Here is a 20,444-nt window from a genome sequence, read left to right on the forward strand (position 1 = left end):
TACCAGCCCCGAGGCCAGAAAATGTCAATTTTGTGGGCTTTGAGCCTCTAGGAGAAAAGGCCATAAGGACAATATTGGAATACATTATTTTATTTTGTTGTTGTGTCAGCTCTGACTCACGGGCAACCTTACATACATGTTAACAGAATGATATGACCCTATAATATTAAATACAGTACTAACTTCTTATGCTTATGTGCAATGGAGGTGAAAGGGCAAGGCCATGACTCCGTGCCACTTCCGATTCTGTAGCTCATGCCCAAAGGAAGCTCTATTTGGCCTGAGGTGCCAGTCCTGGCTCCCCAGGGCTGACATCACAGACTAAGTCATAGTTAGAGCCTCTGTGTCCTTAGGCAGTAATGTTCCCTCTTTGCGCCTCAGTCTTCTTATCCAAAAAATGTGGCTAAAACATTCCTTCAGGAAGCCTTGGATGAATTCAGCAAGATCAGAAGTGAAAGGTCTGAAGGATACTAGCCCGAGGCACTGTCGCCGTTTTTGTTGACAGTGGGGGAAATGGATCTTCCTCTCCAAGTCAGAAGCTCCCAGAGACCAGGACCTCTGTCTCCCTGCCCCTCCTAGCATGGAAAGGGGTAGGGCGCTCTTCATCCAGTATCTCTCACCCTCCACCTCCCAAAGTGTCACGCTACTTTCTTAGGTGCCCCCTATGGGCTTCTGGGTCTCCCTTTCCTGTTACTCCCGTGCCACACCGACCAGGTGTCAAACAAGCCCTAGTTGGCAAGGGTTGGCCACGGTTGGATGAGTCCCAGAGAGAAAGAGGCCAGACACCGCGTTGAGGTCAGGCCCCGGCTCTGCTCCCTAGTCGCGCACCACGGCGTACTCCTTGGGCGCCGAGAGCAGGCGCGGGCGGCGGATCTCGGCCCGCGAGCCGATTTCCGGGCTCCAGCAGAACTCGGGCGACAGCACCTTGGCGGGCTTGTGCAGCCAGAAGAACTTGTTGAGGTGGCTCTCGTCGTGCCAGCGCGCCTCCACGCCGCGCGCGCGGTCCCGCAGCATGGCCTGTGCGCAGTGCGCAGTCAGCCTGCGCACCGCCGCCACGCTGCCCCCGAACACCGCCGCGTGGTAGTAGAAGTCGCCCTCGCCAGGCCCCAGCGCAGCGGCCGAGCGCGCGTCGCGCTCAAAGGGCAGCAGCCACCGTGGCCAGTGGTAGTGCCAGGCGTGCAGCTGCGCCACCGACTCGGCCAGCACCTCAGGCCCAAAGGCGCCACTGAAGTGCTGGTCCACGTCCATGCAGATCACGAAGTGCGCCTCGCGGCCCAGCCGCCCGCCCAGCGCCTCGTGCAGCGTGCGCATGCGCTCCATTGACACGTCTTGCCAGCGCCGTTCGCGGGCCACGTACTCCACACGCAGCCGGCGGCCCTGGCCTAGCGCCATGTGTGGCACGGCGGCCGGGCGCTCGGTAAAGACGTAGTACACCACGCGCTGACCCACCATGAAATGCTGCTCAGCTGTCTCCAGGAAGCGCGCCAGGTACTTCTCCAGATACCTGCGGGAGGGGTACCAAAGTCAGCCTGAAGGCGCCTCACCGCTCAGCCTTACTCCCCTTGTTCCCCTCCCCAAATTCGTGGCTCTAGTCCTTTGCCAGGAATCCAATCCTTGTAATCCTGCCACCTTAGCCCCTAGAACTCCAGAATCGAACCTTTGAATTTGGGCTTGGAGGATTGATACTAGCTGCAAATTTCCACTCCTGTCCTGGAGAGATGGGGGTCCATGGCCTCTCCCTTGAATATGGGCTTTCCTGTGACTGTTTTGATCAGTAGAGTACCAAGGAAGTGATACTATGCCAGCTCCTAGGAGAAGTGGCAACATCACCTGTGCCTCTTTAGAGCTCTAAACTATCCCAGAACTGTGGTGCTGCCATGCCATGAGGAAGCCCAAGCTAGCCATGCAGAGAGGCTGTGTGGAGATCGAGATCTTCAATAGTTGTAGTAATTCCAATTGAGACCTAGGTGTCTTGTAGCAGAGAGGAGCCCTTCCTGCTGGGCCTTGACAGAATTCCTGGCCCACAAAATCATAAGATACAGTAATAAATTGTTTTAAATCATTAAGTTTGGGGTAATTCCTTACATGGATTACCAGAACACTTACGATACTGGAAACTTTGTATTAACAGAATTTTTTAGAGTTTTAAAATAAGAGTAATAATGCCTAATATTTTTTAAACGTATCATATGTCAGACGCTGTTCTAGTCTTTGTACATTACCCTCACAATTTATTTTTACTTCCATTTTTCAAATGAGGAAACGGAGACACAAAGAGCTTTAGTAACTTGCACAAGTATACTCAGTTAATAAGTGGTAGCACCAGGGTTTAAACTCAGTTTCAAATCCTGCCACCTTCAAATCTGAGCCTGTTCCTTTACATGTCAGACCCGTCCCGTTGCTCTCGAGTTGATTCCAACTCAGCAACCCTGTAGGACAGAATAGAACTGCCCCATGGAGTTTCCAAGGAGCACCTGGTGGATTCAAACTACCAACTTTTTAGTTAGCAGCTGTAGCTTTTAACCACTGCGCCACCAGGGTTTCCTCCTTTACCTGTACTTGCTCTCTTCCTCATGGAGGTGTGGGAAGCTGGAATCAAAGACCTTGGGAGCCTCAGAATCCCAGGGTATGGATTTACAAAACCTTGAAACTTGGTCTCCTAGACTTCAGGTCTCTGAAACTTCTGGGCTCTGAAACTCTGGTGGTTAGGGTTGGTGCAGGAAGCACGCTTCAGCATTCGTGAGAGAAGTCAGGGCACCAAGGCCCCAGGAGAGGCCAAGGCCCCCATGTGACCAGCAGTTCTGCCCACTAGGTTGATAGGCTAGCTCTTGGTCTTGTTTGCCCCCTTGATTCCCAGGGGCCCTTCTGGAAGGTGGATACCCAGCTTGGACACTCCCTCCCATCCAGAATGGGGAGGTCAGTGCCTCCACTATTTTTTCTCCACCTACCATTCCCAGTTACTTCTCACACTTGGAGGCCCTCCCATTTTGCTGGCCATTCAGCTCCTTGTTCACTCCTACAGAGATTTGTGTTCTCCACTCTTCACGGCCACCTCCTCCCGTGGCCACTCCCTTAACTTGGCCATCATCAGCATCTGTTCTTCCTCCAAAATTGTACCCTCACCCATCCCAATCTGTGAGCACCCCCATTCTTCCGTCTCACTTACTCTGATACCCCCTTCACATTCCTACCTCACTGAGTCCTCTGATCTGCTGACCCTACCACTTTCTCAGTATTCCTCACCCTTCTGCTCTTCACTTACCTCTTTACCCAGCTTGGGTTCCCCAGTCCCTAGCAGAACCCCACAGCTCCCCAGCCCCTCTCCCTTCATCAGAGATGAAGTACCCTCTATTTACTGTGCACCTGTCCCTGAGCCACTGACCTCCAATGGGCACTCACTGCAGCCAGGCCATCCCTTCTGTTTGCCCACTTACTTTCCCCTCTCATCACTCTCACCTGAAAGACTTATTTTCTCAATGCAAATCCACCAATGGCTCCAGATAGACCAGCTCCAGCCCCTAGGCAGCTTACTTCTAGGACATGGTTCTGAATCCTCAGCTGCTTGCGCTAAGTGGGCTTGATAGTGTTGGTGTCCAGGGGGTGGTGGAGAATGGTGTTGCCCTCACCCTGGGAGTCTGGGACAAGGGATGCTGTCTTTGCCTTCGCCTTGAGATCTCATGGCACAGGGGAACAGGGTGCTGCCATCCCACCCTTTCATCCCATGAATACCCCCACCCCGCACCCTGCCTGGACAGCACCCTCTGCCCTCCCAAAGGCCTTACCTGCCTACAGCAAAGACAGTCAGCCCAATGGTGAGGTTTTGTTGTCTAACTTTTTGCTGGGCCACATCTGGGTCAAAGGTGCCATCCCAAATAATGGGGGCCCCCCAGGAGGTGCAGGTCAGGACTTCAGGCCGGGCCCTGGCCGGGGTAGGGGTGGGGAGACAGGTCCATCCATCTGCCCACTTGGTGTATGCCCACTGCCACCTCCCTGGTACTGGGCCCTGGGGACCCACAGAGGAATCACACCCAGTCCCTGCCCTGAGCAGCCCCTTCACAGAACTGACACAGACAGGCACAGGGCTGGGAGATGTGTGGCCTGAGGGGCCCCTGGGGTTAGTGGGCTGTGTGGCTATGCCAGGGTGGGAGACGTGAGACGCTGGGGCAGAGCTCTGCAGGTAGGTGGGCATTCTGGGAGGGAAGAGGGGTGACAGCTCCTTACCAGGGGCGCAGGAAACCCGTGAAGTTGTCACTAAGCAGCGGCATTCTGGCTGAAGGGCAGACACCCATGGGGATGAAGACTTCCAGGTACCTGTGGGGTAGGGCCCGCAGTGAGCCAGCCTGCCTCAGAAGACCTCTTGCTTTGCTCCTTACAAGAAGGGAGAGCCCACAAGGACCATTGCCCCAGGCTGAAATGGCCATCACCCGCCATCGCTCAAGGAGGCATTTAGCAAGTGGATCTCTAGGGTCTCAACCCTCATCCTGGTGGTCCTCCCTTGAGTGCTGAGGAGGGCATTGTACCTGACTACAGGGATCCCATACAGGAGCAGGCCTAGGAAGCCAAGTGCAAGTAAGATCAGCTGCCAGAAGATTCTCTTCCAGGCCCTGGGGGGAGGGGTGCCATCAGCAACTCATTTATACACATACACACAACGTATTATTATTTATGTAATTTTAAAGTTTCCTTTTATTTGCTTTTTTCAATAAGAATATACTCTATTCACATGGTACAGACATTCAGAGGAACAAAAGTCTTTCCTGTTCCCTGCTACCCAGTTCCTCTGCATGGAGGCAGCTAATGTTACTAGTTTCTTGTGTGTCCTTCCAGAGACAGTGTGTGTACATACAGGCAAATACACATATAGCAGCAAGTACGCATGCACACACACACTGTATCTTCCTTTCTCTCCCCTCTCCCCACACACACAGATGGTAGCACGGTAGACATGCTGTTCTGCACCTTGTGGTTTTCACTGAGCATTGTGTGTTCAAGGTTATTTCATCTCAGCACCTAAAGAGCTTAAAGAGCTTCCTAAACCTATAGGGTCGCTATGAGTCGGAATCGACTAGATGGCAACGGGTCTGTTTTTTTTTTTTTTTATTATTATGCAGTTGGGAGCCCTGGTGATGCAGCGGTTAAGAGCTATGGTGAGCTACGGCTGCTAACCAAAAAGTTCGACAGTTCGAATTCACTAGCCGCTCTTTGGAAACCCTATGTGGCAGTTCTGCTCTGTCCTATAGGGTCTCTAAGAGTTGGAATCGACTCCACGGCAGTGGGTTAATATGCAGTTGATTGGAGCTAGCGAGGTAATTTACCTATCCAGGCCCATTCTGATGGGTATTTGGCTTTCTAATCCTTTGCTTTTCCCAGCGCCACTGCAGGGAATGACCTAGGGCAGGCTCGGGGGCTGTAACAGTAAGAGTTGGGGTGCTTAGCCTGGGTAGAGGGTGGAACCGACCTTGGACAGCAGGAGAGGCCAAGAGAGGATTCAGGCAGCGTTTGGCTTGGTGGCTGGAGTTGAGAGCTGTTTGGGACTCAGAGCTGAGTTGCTGGGCTGCCTTGGGGGCTGAATGTGGTCAGTGCCCACCTGTCTGTGGTGGCGCCAGTAACCAGGTTGGGCGAGTTCAGAGCTCAGTGGCCCCATTCCCGGCTCTGAGGAGGCCGACTTTGGGATTGGTCCATGGTTGACGGTTTTCCAAAAGGACCCAGAATGTTAAGAACGAGCTCCTCCTGGGAACTTGCCTTGCCCTCCCCACTCCCCATGGTGTGCTGTTGCCTCTAGAGAGCCTGGAAGCTTCATGGTGATGAACATGGACACCAGAACCAGATCCCTGGGTTTGAAGCCCAAGTCCATCACTTCTTAGCTTTCTGACATGGGCAAGGTTATGGACCTCTTTGTGCTTCAATCCCCTCATCTATTAAATGGGGATAATAAGAATTGTATCCACCCAAAATATGTATTATAAATCCCAATCCCTATACCTGTGGCTGTAATCCCTTTTGGGAATGGGTTTTCTTTGTACTGGTAAGAAGCCATATTAATGTAGGCTGTGTTGTAAGCCAATAACCTTAGAAATATAAAAAGAGCAGATTAGGACAGAGAAGCAAGCAGAGATGGGGGAAGGTAGATGTCATGCCATGTGAAGATCACCATGATCACCAAGGAATAGAAGCTGAAAAGAGACAAGGACCTTTCCATAGAGCCAACAGAGAAAGCCTTCCCCTAGAGCCAGGGACTTGAATTTGGACTTCTAGCCTCCCAAAATGTGAGAAAATAAATTTCTGTTTGTTCAAGCTACCCTCTTGTGGTATTTCTGTTGCAGCAGCACTAGGAAACTAAGACACCGTCTTCAAGCTTTGTCAAGTTAAGACAAGCTAAGCGCTTAGAACAAGGCCACACACATGGTAATAGCTCAGTGCATGGTAGCTGTTGTTGGTGATGATGATGATTTCCATTCTTCTTGAACAGACCTTCATCATCCCCTGGCCAACCTCCCAACTTTACTCCCTTCCAAAATCAGGCTGCCCCAGTCTTCTTCAGAAGCCTGCTTGCATCAAACCCTCCTTGCCCTGCCTTTTCTGCTACCTCGCCTCCACCTCCTTTAACCATTCCTTGGCAAGTGTGTCTAGTAAATAGCGCTGAGAATAGTCTTGCAGTTGTGTGTCTGTTTGTGTGTATCAGCATGTGTGCCATCTCAACTCGTGGCACCTCCACCTATTTGATTGGCCAAGCCAGAAGCCTGGGCGCACCCTCACCCTGACCTCCCCCAGCTCCTGCTGTCATTCCTGGCTTGTGTTGACTTGGCCTTCTTGGTCTCACCCCTCGCTGCCCCTCTTCTTCTTCCCTTTGGCTCCACTGTGCTGATGGCTTATCTCTTATCAGGACCATTGAAGCAGCTCCCTCGCTCCTGCCAGTCACCCCCTACATGGCCACCAGAGTCATCTCATAAAAAACCAACCTGCCTTAACAACTTTCACATAGCACGGACAGGTGAGTCCTCAAAGAAAAAATACATTTACAAATCCATATGTGTGTAGATAAACATGGAAAACCGTTCACCATCACTAGTAATCAAAAACATGCAAATGAGAGCAAGGTGGTATGTTTTGCCTATAAAATGAGTACTTTTTTTTTTTTTTTTTCAAATAAATGAAAATAACCAAGCTGCGAGAATACAGTGAGACAGGCACTCTTGTGCTTGCTAGTGGGAGTGTAAATTGCTATAGCCTTTTTGGAAAGCAACTTAGCTATAGTAATTGAAAGCTTTCAATATTCATCGCCTTTGATCCAATAACCCCAACTTCTGGGAATCTGTTCAAAGGAGATAAACTTCAGTATGGAAATGTTTATGCATCAAAAAAGCTGTCAGTTTCTGTCCATTTGTGCATTCAACATATACTTGCCGGACACAAGCTCAGTGTCAAGCTCTATGCTAGGGCAGGGGTTTAGAGATGAATGAGATACAGACCCTGTCTTCAGGAAATAGGGTCATGAAGATGGGGGGAGTGGAGAGTAGAGGGTGAGTCAGATGACAGGCAGAAAACAGGTGAATAAAACACAGCGTGACTGCTGTGATTAGTGTAAATACAAGATGGTATGAGGGCAAATCAGAGGATGGCACCGAGCCTTGACAGATGAGGAGGATGTCAGGAAAGCTTCCTGGAGGGGGTGACCTCTAAACTAGGACCTGAACAATTGGAAATTAGCCAGGCAAAGAAGGCAGTGGCAGGAAGGAGGTCTGTGAAAAGGAAACAGCAATGTGCAGATAACGTGGTGAGAGTTAAGGCTACAGAAGCAAGCCAGGGCCAGATAACCCAGGATTTAAATTCTAGGCTAAGGAATTTGGACTTTATCTTGAGGGCCATGGGGAGCTGTGAAAGGTCTTCCCATCAGAGAATGACATGGTCATATTTTTATCTGAAAGAGGTGCTGCAGCTCAACTGGTGAGACTGGACATGGTAGGGTAGGAGGAGGGCACGGTTGGAGGTAGGAAGACCAATTAGAGGCCAGTTGCCAGCCCACAGGAGCTAATGGGGGCATGAACCAGGGTATTGGCAGTGGGGAGGAGCAGATAACAAAGGACTACCAAGGAGGTGGAATGGGCAAGATTGGTCATTGATTAGAGGGCCAGGGCTGGGGGCTGGGAGAGGAGGAGATGCCTGAGTGTCTGGGCTGGCAGGCTCAAGAGAGGGTTCTGGATTTACCAGGAGGGTACAGGTATCATGGGAGTAGGTGGGCTCAAGGGAGAAAGCACAGTGGGGAAGGAACCCAGGGCCCAGGACACCCAGGGAATGGTGGGACTAGGAAGAGACTAAGGGCAAAGTCAACTTCTCAGTGGGCAGGGGGATGATGGGAGATGCGGAAGTGGAAGCAGGCGGTGCAGGCAATCCTTTTTAGAAGTTTGGCTGTAAGGAGGAATGAGAGATGGTAACCGCAGGGGAGCGAGGGGTTGGGATTGATGGAGGTATTTGTTTTCTTTCACATAAGGGAGACCTGAGCACGGTTCAGTGCTGACTGAATGGCATCTATGGAGAAAGGAGGCTTGAAGTCACAGGGAGAGGCATCATCTGAGGATAAGACGGAACTGAAAAGGGCCCTGGTGTCCAGTGGAAGGGGTTGGCTAAATCAAGTTATTATGAAGGCTCTGCAAAAGCATGGAAGAATGCTTATGAAGGAGTGTTAAATGGAAAAGGCAGGATCCAAAATTGATGAGCACTAGGATTACAATTTAGTAAAAATAAAAGCATGCACCAGAAAATAAGATGAAAAGGAAAAATTTAAGAGGTTGTGTTGGAGCTGTGAGATTGTAGTAGGGTTTTGTTTTTCCCCCTTTCTTTTGTTTCCCCCTCCACCACCCCTGATTACCTATAAAATGAAGATTACAGCTTAGGAAACACTATGTGGCAGTTCTACTCTTTCATGTAGGGTTGCTGTGTGTCAGAATTGATTCAACAGCGTACAACAACAACCTCTATCATATGCTTATTTGCTTTCTTAATGAAGGAAAAATCCAAAGAGTTAGCAACTTAAGAGAAAAACAATTTGTTCCTAGGAACTGCAAGATAAAATCCATACCCCTTAAAAAAAAAAAAAAAAAAAAACCCTTAGCCCTGCCTTAAGAAGCCTTCGGAATCTGGTCTCTTAACTCTCAGCATTTTAAGCACTCACACCCTCTGACTCAGCTTTCCCACCTCCAGGAATTGAGACTGCGCAGTAGCCAGGACAATGGTGGTCTGTGGCGTTGTTTGGAAAAAGCAAATGGATTTCCACCTCAGTGGCCATCAGTAGGGAATTGGATGAATGAATTATGCATATGCATGCAATGAAAATTAACGTGGTCACTACAAAAATGAGGTAGGTTATTTTATCGCATGGTGTTATGGATTGAATTGTGTTCCCTCAAAATAAGTGTTGAAATCCTGCCACCCCCCCACCCCCGCCAAAAAAAAAGACTAGCTGCTGTCAAGTCATTCTGACTCATGGCTCCATGTGTGGCAGAGTAGAACTGTGGTCCATAGGGTTTTCAAGGCTGTGATCTTTCAGAAGAAGATTGCCAGGCTTTTCTTCTGAGGCACCTCTGGGTAGGCTCAAACAACCAACCTTTCAGTTAGTACAGTTAATCCTTGACTTACGTTGAGATTCTGTTCCAATGACTCTGTCCTAAGTCAGTTCTTTTTTTTTCAGTTTTCATTTTTATTGCCTTTTATTATCAGTATCTTTATAAATTTGATCTTTGAACCTCTGGTAGTGAACATCTGAGAATGATTACATCAGCAAAGTGTGCACTCCCACATTACATGTTGTAAATATTACTAATGAGAAGATGTGAAAAAAAAAAAAAGAAGAAAACCAGACCATTGTAAGTGTGGTTTGTGGTTTGTCATAACTTGAATGTGTCGTAAGTCAGGACTACCTGTAGTCGAGAGCTTAACCATTAGTGTCAGCCACCCTATCTCCAAATAAGGTTATATCCATAGATACAGACTCCACTCCGACCCTAGCCTCTATACCTGTGGATATGGTCTTATTTGGAAATAGGATTTTCATTGTTACATTAAGGGACCGTATCAGTGGAGGGCGTGTCTTAAACCTAACCACTTCTGATTAGGCTATATAACTCACTTTCCTGAGTTAAAAAAGAGCAGATTAGATACAGAAGTAAGCAACAAATGGGGGTGGAGAGGGGGTGATGCCATATGGGGATCACCAAAGAGCTGAGGAATGGGGCTACAGATGCTGAAAGAGACAAGGATCTTCCCCAGAGCCAAGGAGAGAGCCTTCCCCTGGATCCACGCCCTGCATTTGGACTCTAGCCTCCTGAACTGTGAGGAAGTACATTTTTTTAAAGCCACCTATTTGTGGTGTTTCTGTTACATCAGCACTAGGAAACTAAGCCACATGGAAAAGGAAGTAACAGAACTATATGGAGCGGGGGAAGCCCTTATACCGATGCACCTGTGTAGGTACAGACATGTATATCTCTGTTCTTTCATAAATGTGTAGGAGGAGATCTAGAACAGCATCATCCAAAAGAAATACAATGTGAGCCACATGTGTAATTTAAAATTTTATAGTAGCCACAGTAAAAGAGGTGAAAAGAAACAGGTGAAATTAATGAGAATATTTAACTAATATATCCAAAATATCATTTCAACATGTAGTCACTATAAAAATTATTAATGAGATATTTTACATTCTTGATTTATAGTAAATCTTCAAAATCTAGTGTGTATTTTACACTTACAGCATATCTCCATTGTAACTAGCCCTGTTTCAAGTGATTGGTTTGGAGTTGGCGGCTACCATACTGAACAGCGTGGATTTAGAAGGAGACACACCAGGCTGTTAATGCTGGGCTCAGATGGGAGGAATTGGCGGGGGGGACTTCAACTTTTTAGCTTGATATACTTCTATAGTATCCCCTAAAAATGGGGTGCAGTCATTGCTTGGAGGCTCTGGTGGTACTAATCTGGGCCTCATGGGATACAGTGAGAGGGCACCTGCAGACATGGTGCCATGTGACCTCTCCATTTGGATGTCTCAGGAGCATCTCAAACTTAAAAACACCAAACTGGTTGCGATCAAGTCAATTCCAACTCATAGTGACCCTATAGGGCAGATTAGAACTGCCCCAAAGGGTTTCCAAGGAGCGCCTGGTGGATCCGAACTGCCTACCTTTTCGTTAGCAGCCATGGCTCTTAACCACTATGCCACCAGGGTTTTTGGTTTATCTCAAACTTAGATGGCCAAAATGTACTCTTGATTTTCCTCTGAAACCTGCTGCTCCCTCAGACCTTCTCCATCCTGGTATATGACATCATGATTACCTGCCCCATTTCTCAAACTGGAGGCCTAGGAGTGTTCTTCGATTCCCCCCTTTCCCTCACTGCCCACATCCAGCCCCTCAGCAAAGCCTGTGGACGTTCCTTCACAGACATACCCACATCCACCCACTTGCCTTCGTCCGCTCATCCCACTCTGGACACCCTGCCTCTCACCTGGGTACCTTAGCTCCCACTAACTCACCTCCCTGGTTCTACTCTTGCCCTCCTACAATCCACTCTCTAGAATGATCTTCTGAAAAACAAAATAGAACATGCCTCCCCCCTCTCTTCCAGAGACTTCTCACTGCTTTTTGATAAAATTCACACCCTGGGCACTAGCTGACCTCTGCAATATCTTCCTCTTCTCCATTCCATTCACACACACTTGCCCACTGCTCCCCTGCACCCGGCCTTCTTGTTCACCTTTGCCTGGATCTCTGTCATTTAGATCTCAGTTACAGTTCTCTGGGTGTCTTCTTTTACCACTTGGCTTCTCTCTACCACTGACTCCTACCTAAGTCTGTCTCCAGCCCAGCCCCCTCACTGAGCACTGGACTCAGGTATCCATGTGTCTCCTGGACAGCTGTGTCCACCTGGGTGTACCACAGAGGCCTCAGACTCAGTGGTCTGCAGGCTGCACTTTGCATTTTCCCTGATCTCTTCCGTGTTCTCAGACACTGGTCCCAATTACTCAGATGGGGCCCTTTCACCCTCCCCAACGAAGTTCTATTACTTCTGCCTCCTTCCTAGTGCCCAAAGCTGCCCTACTCTCCACCCCCAGATGGCTCTTTTCCTGTCATCTACCTAGCAAGCTCCTACTTGTTTTTTAACACCCAGCTTCCTCCTTGGGGACAGTTTCCTCACCTACCACTGTTCTCTCCACAATATGCACCTTTCCACCATGTCCAGACCTCTGTTATGGCACTTACCAACTATGCTATGTGACTGTCTCCTTCACTAGGCTGTGCGCTTCCTGTTTTACTAGACCTTGTATTTTTAGTGCCAGATTCCAAGGCTGCCTCATAGTTGGTGATATTAATAATTACTTGTTCAGTAAATGAATGAGGCAATGAATGGGCTCCTTGTCTTCATCCTCTTTCCCAAATGGTATTACTCCTTTGCTTAAAACACAAGTTCCTTTGAGATTGTTTACAATCTTTATTAATAATCACAGATATGTACTGAACCACTCTGCCAAGTGTATTACGTGCCGGTATCAGTTAAATCTGGCCACGATCCCTTGATGTAGATGCTGTGATTATCTCTACCTTATGCGGAACTGAGGCTCAGAAAGGTACTTTCTTAGGGTCACACAGCGGTAAGGGTTGGTGCTGAAATTTGGACCCAGGTCTGTCTGACTCCCAAACTGGAGTGTGTAGCATGGCATTTGGGACTCCTTATGACCTGGCCTTGAAGCACCCCTGAGGGTCATCTCACAAGGGTCCCCAGCCTGCTGTTATTATCACTCCTCATAGGCTTGGCTCTTCCAAGGCACCTCCCTTTTCTGGCCCATCAATGTCCCCTCCCCCCCCGCCCCCCCGCAAGCAGCCTTTGCCAAGGCCTTAGGCTGCTGAGCTCTCTGGGGACCCCGCTTCCTCTCCTCACTTGGACTTCAGCTCGAAGCTGAGTTCCTGGAGGGCTGACTACAGCTGGGTGTCTCCAGCTCCTGGAAGCCTGGCCAGACCCGGTACTCCCAGGTGGCAAGATTGCTCCAGGAGTGTACGGCGGTAGGTACCGCCTGAGCTGGAGGGAGAGGAAGAGGCTGGAGCAGGCCTCGGGCTCTCTCTGCCCTCAGTCGCTGCTGTCCCAACCCTCTTAGCCAGCCCCCTCCCATCCAGGGCAGAGCAAGCTGGGCCTCTGCCAGGGCAGCCAGGCAGAGCTGGCCCTAGGTGGCCCAGGGGAGCTCAAACTGTCAGGTCTGGGAGGGTGCCGAGACCTGGGTCTGGGGTAGGGACATACCAGCCATGCCTGCCCCCTCCCATGCACCAGCCTGGGAGCCCCTAGTCCATGGAGAGCCCTCCCTGATCTATCCACTCCATATTCCTTGGTCAGATATTTTAAAAGGAACCCTCTCCACCCCACTGCCCACCACTTGCAGAAGGTGGTCTCTCAAGCCCCGTACAATACACTGCTCCCCACTCTCCTTGCTTTCAAGAAGGGTAAAGATCAGCCATTTGTTGTGAGAACAAGTTTTCAGTCTTGGACAGTCACTCGCAGTGGCAATAGAAAGGGCACCCATGGGAAATGAGGAATGCACCCTAGGCTTTCGTTCCCTGGCTCAGCAAGGGGATTCGGAGTTCAGGGAAGTAAGAGGAGTTACCCAGCTCTTCACTGGCTACAGGATTTCCTGGGGCACAGTATCCCCTCACCCAACTGCCCATGCCCATGGACCGTCTCACTACCCCTTGAGTGATGTCCATACTAGAGTCACCTTCTCCCATGACCTGTGGCTCAGCCGGTACTCAAGGAACGAGCTTTGGAGCCTCCCCCATGACTGTTTTGGCCACCAGACTGGACTTTTCTTGTGTTAGTTGTCCCTGTCCCCTCCTCCCCCACCTGTTGACAGTGTCCCCACTCACCGGAGTCCCTCCTTGCAAGCCATGTTGAGAAGCTGGTAGGACAGGCTGCCAGGAGCCCCCTTAGCTCAGATTCCGGGGAGGAAATGACCTGTTCCCGGTGACTGGGAGAAAGCAGCTCCAGCCCCTCAGCCTCAGGAACCACACCCACAGTGGTAAGTAGGGATGGACTGCTCAGGGGAGAGACCTGATCTGGGCAGGGCCTGATCCAGGAAGCTGGCCTGGGGTAGGGATGAGGGTTGGGGAGCCCCCTTGGGGCCAATCCCTTAAAGACAGTGGATCTGCATAAGGCCAACTTTGGTTGGCCAGAGCTTCTGAGCTATTTTGTACTGACTCCTCTTCCCTTATTCCTCTTCCTTCCTAGGGGGCCTTGAGCCCCTCCTGGGTGTCTTCCGGTTCCTGGGAATGGCCAGAGGTCAGGTCTTGGTGTTTGTCACCTGGGAAAAGCTTGTTTTGCAGAACCTCAGCCAGCTTTCAAGGGCGCTGGTTGCTAGCGTGTGACCTTGGACAATTCAGTTTACCTCTTCGAACTCTTTACCTCCTCAGTAAAATGGGGCGCATACACCAGTCACCCAGGGCAGTGAGAAGCCCAGATAAGATAATGGGTACAGAACAGCTTTGTAAAGTTTACACCTGACGGTGTTTTTAGAAGTCTGAGTTGTGACCCATTAGAGGGCTGTGAAATTCGTGTAGTGGATTGTGACCAAGATTTTTAAAGTGTGAAGTGGATGAAAATTGAAAAGAAAATACCAGAGTGGATTGAGGTGGGTATTGTTTCATGAAATTTTCATTTCAGTTATACAAGTGCATATGAAAAATTTGGAAAATATTTTTTTCAACTCTGGGTCGTGACCAATAAAGGTTTGAGAAATTCTGTGTATAGGGTAAACAACAGGAGCAAATATAAAATATATTTAAGGAAGCACCCTGGCAATAGGTTGGGGCTGTATATCTAAAGTAAGTAAGACCAATATTTATCTAAGTCAATCCCCTCAAATTCACCTTTTCCTATTTAGGAGTAGTTTTGGCTCCCTTCCCCTGGCCACATGCATACAAACTCAAATAAGGCCTGGCTTTGGTTACTCCCTCGCCCCACATTGGTATTCTCATGAAGGGGAAATCGAGGTCCAGATGAAGAGACTTGCCCAGTCACACAGGTGAGCAGAGGCTCACCGCGTGCATTCCTCACCCTAGGGAGATGAAAGGCAGCGCACGGGTCTCCCTTGCTTGGGGTCCTCAGGGCTCGGTTTTCACGCAGGCACTTCACCCCAGGGTTCCCTGTGTCCTCCCCCTTCTCCCTCAGCTCAGGGTCCCTCACCCCTTCTTCTGCAGCTGCCATTCCTTAACCTCCTGCACTCTGGACTCTCCAGCCTGGCTTCCACACTCCTGCTGTTTTCCCTCCTCCACATAAGTTACATTTTAACAGGCTTTCCAGACAGGAGTTATCAAGATGTGGGTATTAGTTTTTCAGAAGTAGCATGCTTAATCTCCCAAAGCCCCACCTTTAGAGATTCTGATTCCATAGATTGGGGCCTGGGCCTCATGTTCCGCATTTTTAACAGGAGGAAACATTATCTCAAGGAAAAACTTTATTGGGCATTCTAGGTTAATGGGCATAACCTAGAGAAGGAGAAGGGCGGTGAGGCCAAGTAGCCGCCTCTTTTTCCCTCCCCTGTGATAGCACAGAGCCCTGATGGCGCAACAGTTAAGAGCTTGGCTGCTAACCAAGTGGTTGGCAGTGAGAATCCACCAGCTGCTCCTTGGAAACCATATGGGGCAGTTCTGCTCTGTCCTACAGGGTCGATATGAGTCGGAATCAACTCAACAGCATTGAGTTGTGATAGGGCAGTTCAAACCCACCAGTGCTCTGTGGGAGAAAGATGTGGCAGTCTGTGTCTGTAAAGATTACAGCATTGGAAACCCTATGGAGCAGTTCTGCCGTGTCCTGTGGGGTCACTAGAAGTTGCAATGGGCTCCATGGCAACGTTTTTTTTTTTTTTTTTAATGATAGCTGCAGGGTAGCTTAAAAACTACACTAGCAGGATACGCCTCCTTTCTAGTCCCAGGCTTGGTTCACAAGAGGCACATGGTCACCATGGGAGCTACTGCTAGGGCACACACCTCATCTAACCCAGCCAGCTCACGCTCCACTCAGCTGCACTGCCACGTTCACTTTCACGCCTTGGCGTGTGATGCCTCGGTCTGGAATGCTCCCTCCACTCCTCTGTTCAAGGATTGGGTTCCACCTCCTTGAGAGTGGTGACTGTATTTCTAATTCACGCTCCAGAAATAGATCAAAAGTGCTGAGTGACACAAAGCCTTCCCGGGGCTATTCTGGACACTAGGTAGTTCCAACCAAGGGCCCCTGCTGGGCTGTGGGAGAGTCAGAGGCCAGCTCCAGATGTGCCAGATGCTGCTGGCCCAACAGTCATGTCTTCCTCCAAGGGGGACAGTGGGTAGGGCGGCTCAGAGCTGAGGGGCATGCCATGGGACGGCTATGCAACCAGTAGAGGTGATTTCTGCTTACCCTTGTGAACTGGGGCTAGGAGCGCCCTCAGATGGCACAGCCTCAGCCAAGTGTGGAGGATACACAGGCGCTTCGCCCCTCCCCAACCCTGGGACCCACCCCTCTGTGACTGGAGTCCTGCTGGATTATGATAGGTATCCTAAGGGGATAAAGGCACAGAAGAGACAGATTTTACAGGTTTATTTTTAAAAAACAAAAAGGTTAAAAAAAGTCCTTCATTTCCAACCCTGCCTGGGGGTGTGGGTGGGGAATAGAACAAGCTGAGAAAGGTGTCCACCACCCCCTTCCTGGGAAGAATCCCACTCCTTCCCCAGGAGCCTGCAAAGGACAGGGCAAGTCAGAGGCAGGCCCTTGCCCTTCCTGCCCTGCCTCCTCCTCAGGTAGCGCAAACTGTTGCTAGGAAGTTTAGAGGCAAAGGAGTGTGGGAGCGGGAGGTCAGAGGCTGCCTTCTGCATGCAATGCCAGCTCCAGCTGTTCCGTCCCCTTAAAAGGTTCTCTGGGCCCCACCCTGGGGCTCCCAGAGTGGGCAGGCAGGCAGACCAGGAGGCTTGGCCAGCTCCACCTTCAGGGTTCTGTGGCCCAGCCCATGGCAGCTTCCTTCCTGCTGCTGGTGTGACAGCAGGGTGGCCAGGGGCTTCAGAAATGTCTTGACAAGTCTGGAAAGGAAAAGCTCCTCATCATCACCTCTTTCTGATCTTTCCTCTCGGTACCGAGGCTGCTCTTCTTTTCTATTCCCCACCCTGAGGCTGAGTGGAGTCCAGGACAAAGCACTAAGTGGCTGTTTGCTACAAAACACCTGGAGATGCCAGAGGGTGGCTCTCACCTATCTGTCAGTCCAGGCTCCCACACAGTCATACAGTCATACAGCATTAAGGCGTCTGTGCCAGCAGGCATGGCCAAACTGGGCCCAGCTTCTCTCTCTCCACCTGCAGAGGGCGTAAGGGAAGAACCCTGGCTGCTTTAGAAATAGGCTAAAGGGGGAGAAGCTGGCAACGGAAGAGTTAGCCAGGCCTGGAGAAAGAAGAGGGAGGAAGGCAGGCAAGGGCTTTCAAGGCCTCTATCCAGGCCTGCTGGCTGCCCTTGGAAATAACCCAACTCAGGTTGGGGAGCCCTGACCATATACCCCCTTGAAAATGGGGGACAGAGAGAGGGGAAGAGAGCGGCTAAAGTATTGGGACTTTGGAGGAAGCCAGTGCTATCAATATTTACAAGCATAAAGCCCCATCTTCTGCGCCACCTACCTCTCTGCCCCTCCCACATAAATGAAAGGCCCCTGAGAGCCACTGAGGCAGTGCCAAGACCTCCTCACCAGCCACGCCCCACAGAGAGAGCCCCTTCCCTCCAACTGGCCCCACTTCTGGGCCTCTCAGGAATGTCTGTCTGGCTCTGCTCAGTCAGGAGGAGGAGCCCCGGGCCAGAATGCTGGCTGTCCCGCCCAGCCCTAGGAGTCCTTGAGCATGCTGATGCGAGCATAGATCTTCAGGGCGGGCCCCAGCTTGATGTTCATAGCACTCATCAGGTGGTCCTCCTTGAGCAGCAGCAGAGCTTGTCCGTCAATCTCCTGGGCACGGAATTCCTCTGCAATCTCCTGGCAGCCTGAAGGTGACACCACCAATGACAGTTATCAGTTACAGCTCCCAGTATTCAGTCTTGGCAGTCACTGCACTTTAGATACATTCTCATTTCATCCTTATAGCCATTCAAGGAACGTACTGTTATTTTTTACAGTTTGAGAAAAGTGACTTACCCGAGGTAGCCAGACTCCAAAATGGCCCCAGTGATCCATGTCTCTTTACTCATGCCCTCTCATAGACCCCTCCCCATAATGAACTGGGCTGACCTCGGAGACCAACAGAGGAGCCCTCATGGCATAGTGGTTAGGCTCTTGGCTGCTAACTGAAGGTTGGTGGTTTGAACCCACCAGCTGCTCTGCAGGAGAAATTTACAGCCTGGGAAACCCTACGAAGCAGTTCTACTCTGTCCTACAGGTTTGCTGTGAGTTGGAATTGACCTGACGGCAGTGGGATTTTGGGAGACTGACAGGGTGTTGTGGAAGTGATAGCACGTGATTTCCAGGGCTAGGTCATAATGGGCATAGCAGCTTCTACATTGCTCTTTTGGGTTATTTATTTTGAAGTAAGCCAGCCACCATGCCGTGAGGACACTCAAGCCTCTGGAGATGCCTACGTGAAGAGGAACTGACGTCTCCTACAGGGAGCCAGTTCCGACTTATCATGTGAGTGAGCCACCTGAGAAGTGGATACTCCAGCTCTAAACCCCCACATGGCTGAGGCCCTGGCTGACGTATTGCCTGAGACCTCATAACAGACCCCAAGCCAGAACTGCCCAGCCAAGCCCTCCAAATTCCTGATCCACAGAACTATTACTATATATATATATATATACATATTAGAGCTATTACAATACTAAATGATTGTTTTAAGCCACTAAGTTCTGGGGCAATTTGCTTCCTAGCAATAGATAATTAGTACAGATTCTGGTACCTTGAAGAGGGGTGCTGCCATAACAAAACCCTAAAAATGTACACATGGCCTTGGAACCAGGCAGTTGGAGGAAGCTGGAAGGACTCTGAGGAGTGTCTGTGAATGCCTAAAGTGCTTGGAGGAGAGACTAAGTGGATCCAACAGCCAAAGACACCCTCAGCCCTTGCTGACATCTTAACTGCAACCTTATAAGAGACTCTGAGCCAGAACTGACGAGCTAACTTGCTCCCAAATTCCTCACCCACAGAAACTGTGCAAAGACAAACAATTAGTGCTATTTTAAGCCATCAGCAGTAGATAACTAATACACTGGATTTCAGTTGCAGGGTCAGAATCTGAATCCAGTTCTGTTTGACTAAGAAATCTGTGCGTTTTAACAGCACCACACTCCAGTCTCTGTAACATATCTGTGGGTGGCACTGGTGCCTGTCCTGGTCAGTAGGTGGGGAAGCTGGCAGAAGACAAAGCAGGGAAGCTCTCAGTATTGGTCCCTACCTGCCTTGAGAGGTTCACTTCTCAATCCCCACCCTCCCAGCCTGCTGTCCTCCTCCACAGAGGGCGACGTGCAGTTCTCAGCTGATCTCGCACTTTTATATCCACATGCCGTCCTCAAGCTGCTCCCTCTGCTGGGCTCTCTGCTAAAGGCCTATATTGTCCACTGCCATTCAGTTTAAATTTCCTTATTTTTTGATCTCCCTGGCAGACCTCACACTCCCACCTGAGAGGCAGGGCTGACTGCATTATCATCTCTGTGTGTCACGTGGTTGTTGTCGCTGGGAACCATGGAGCTGATTCTGACTCATAGCAACCCAGTGTGACAGCGCAGAACCTGCCCCATCAAGTTTTCTAGGCTGTAATCTTTATGGCAGTAGATCACCAGGTCTTTCTCCCACGAAGCCACTGGATGGGTTCGAACTGTCAAGCTTTCGGTTGGCAGCTGAGCACTAAACCACTGTGCCACAATATCAGTAAATATATCAAACTACTGCTATAGAATGTCCTTTACAGCTTGTGTTCTGTGCTAGAATGTAAACTCTCATAGGCAGGAACCTTATTTTAGTCATCTCTACGTCCAAATTCCTCAACCTGAGTATATCTCATTTACTGAGCTACCTAATCCTTCCTGGTGGTAAGAGGTGAAGTCTCTCATTCCCTCTCCTTCCTTGTTACTCCAGGCAGGCATTGAGCTTCCTCACCTGGCAGAGAGCGGATGAATTCGTAGACATCTTCTACGTTCCATTTGGTGGGCTCACTTGGCAGGAAGTGGTGCCCCATGCCCACCAGGTCCCGCATGTGCATGTCAGGGAGCTCCAGGTCCCGCTGGCCTTGCCGCCGGCGGGAGGTAGATGAGCTGGCTGAGATGGGTGACAAGGGTTCCTCATAGCTTGAGTTATCTGAGCAACGGCTGGAGTCTTCCTGGCTGTGTGTTAGCTGCAATGCAGCAGTGACTGAAAGGGGTACAGTGCCTGTTGGCTGGGAGCAGAGAGAAACAGTTGTCTTCAGGATGGGGGA

At 50.1% G+C, this 20,444-nt stretch overlaps 2 protein-coding genes across 7 annotated transcripts in view; both read right to left on the reverse strand.

Moving 5' to 3' along the window:
* Positions 1-79: 79 nt before the first annotated feature.
* On the reverse strand, positions 80-14,038 carry A3GALT2 (alpha 1,3-galactosyltransferase 2). Of its 3 annotated transcripts, XM_049875919.1 has the most exons (5): positions 13,905-14,038; positions 4,521-4,604; positions 4,222-4,311; positions 3,783-3,920; positions 80-1,504 (listed from the first exon to the last, which is right to left on the reverse strand). In XM_049875919.1, the coding sequence occupies exons 1-5, from the start codon at positions 13,925-13,927 to the stop codon at positions 817-819; spliced, it is 1,023 nt and encodes a 340-aa protein (XP_049731876.1). In that variant the 5' UTR covers positions 13,928-14,038; the 3' UTR covers positions 80-816. The 3 variants fall into 3 exon arrangements, with proteins under 3 accessions (XP_049731876.1, XP_049731877.1, XP_049731878.1); XM_049875920.1 differs by lacking the exon at positions 4,521-4,604; XM_049875921.1 differs by lacking the exon at positions 3,783-3,920.
* A 2,555-nt stretch (positions 14,039-16,593) lies between these two features.
* The window catches only part of PHC2 (polyhomeotic homolog 2), a 58,000-nt gene continuing 54,149 nt past the window's right edge, over positions 16,594-20,444 (reverse strand). For all 4 annotated transcript variants that reach the window (XM_049878681.1, XM_049878682.1, XM_049878683.1 and 1 more), the window contains 2 exons: positions 20,129-20,405; positions 16,594-18,024 (listed from right to left, as the gene is read on the reverse strand). In XM_049878681.1, coding sequence (XP_049734638.1) covers positions 17,870-18,024; positions 20,129-20,405 — 432 coding nt within the window. In that variant the 3' untranslated portion in view covers positions 16,594-17,869. The remainder of the gene's footprint in view (positions 18,025-20,128; positions 20,406-20,444) is intronic.

Source organism: Elephas maximus, chromosome 3, assembly GCF_024166365.1.
Source record: "Elephas maximus indicus isolate mEleMax1 chromosome 3, mEleMax1 primary haplotype, whole genome shotgun sequence".
NCBI lineage: Eukaryota > Metazoa > Chordata > Mammalia > Proboscidea > Elephantidae > Elephas > Elephas maximus.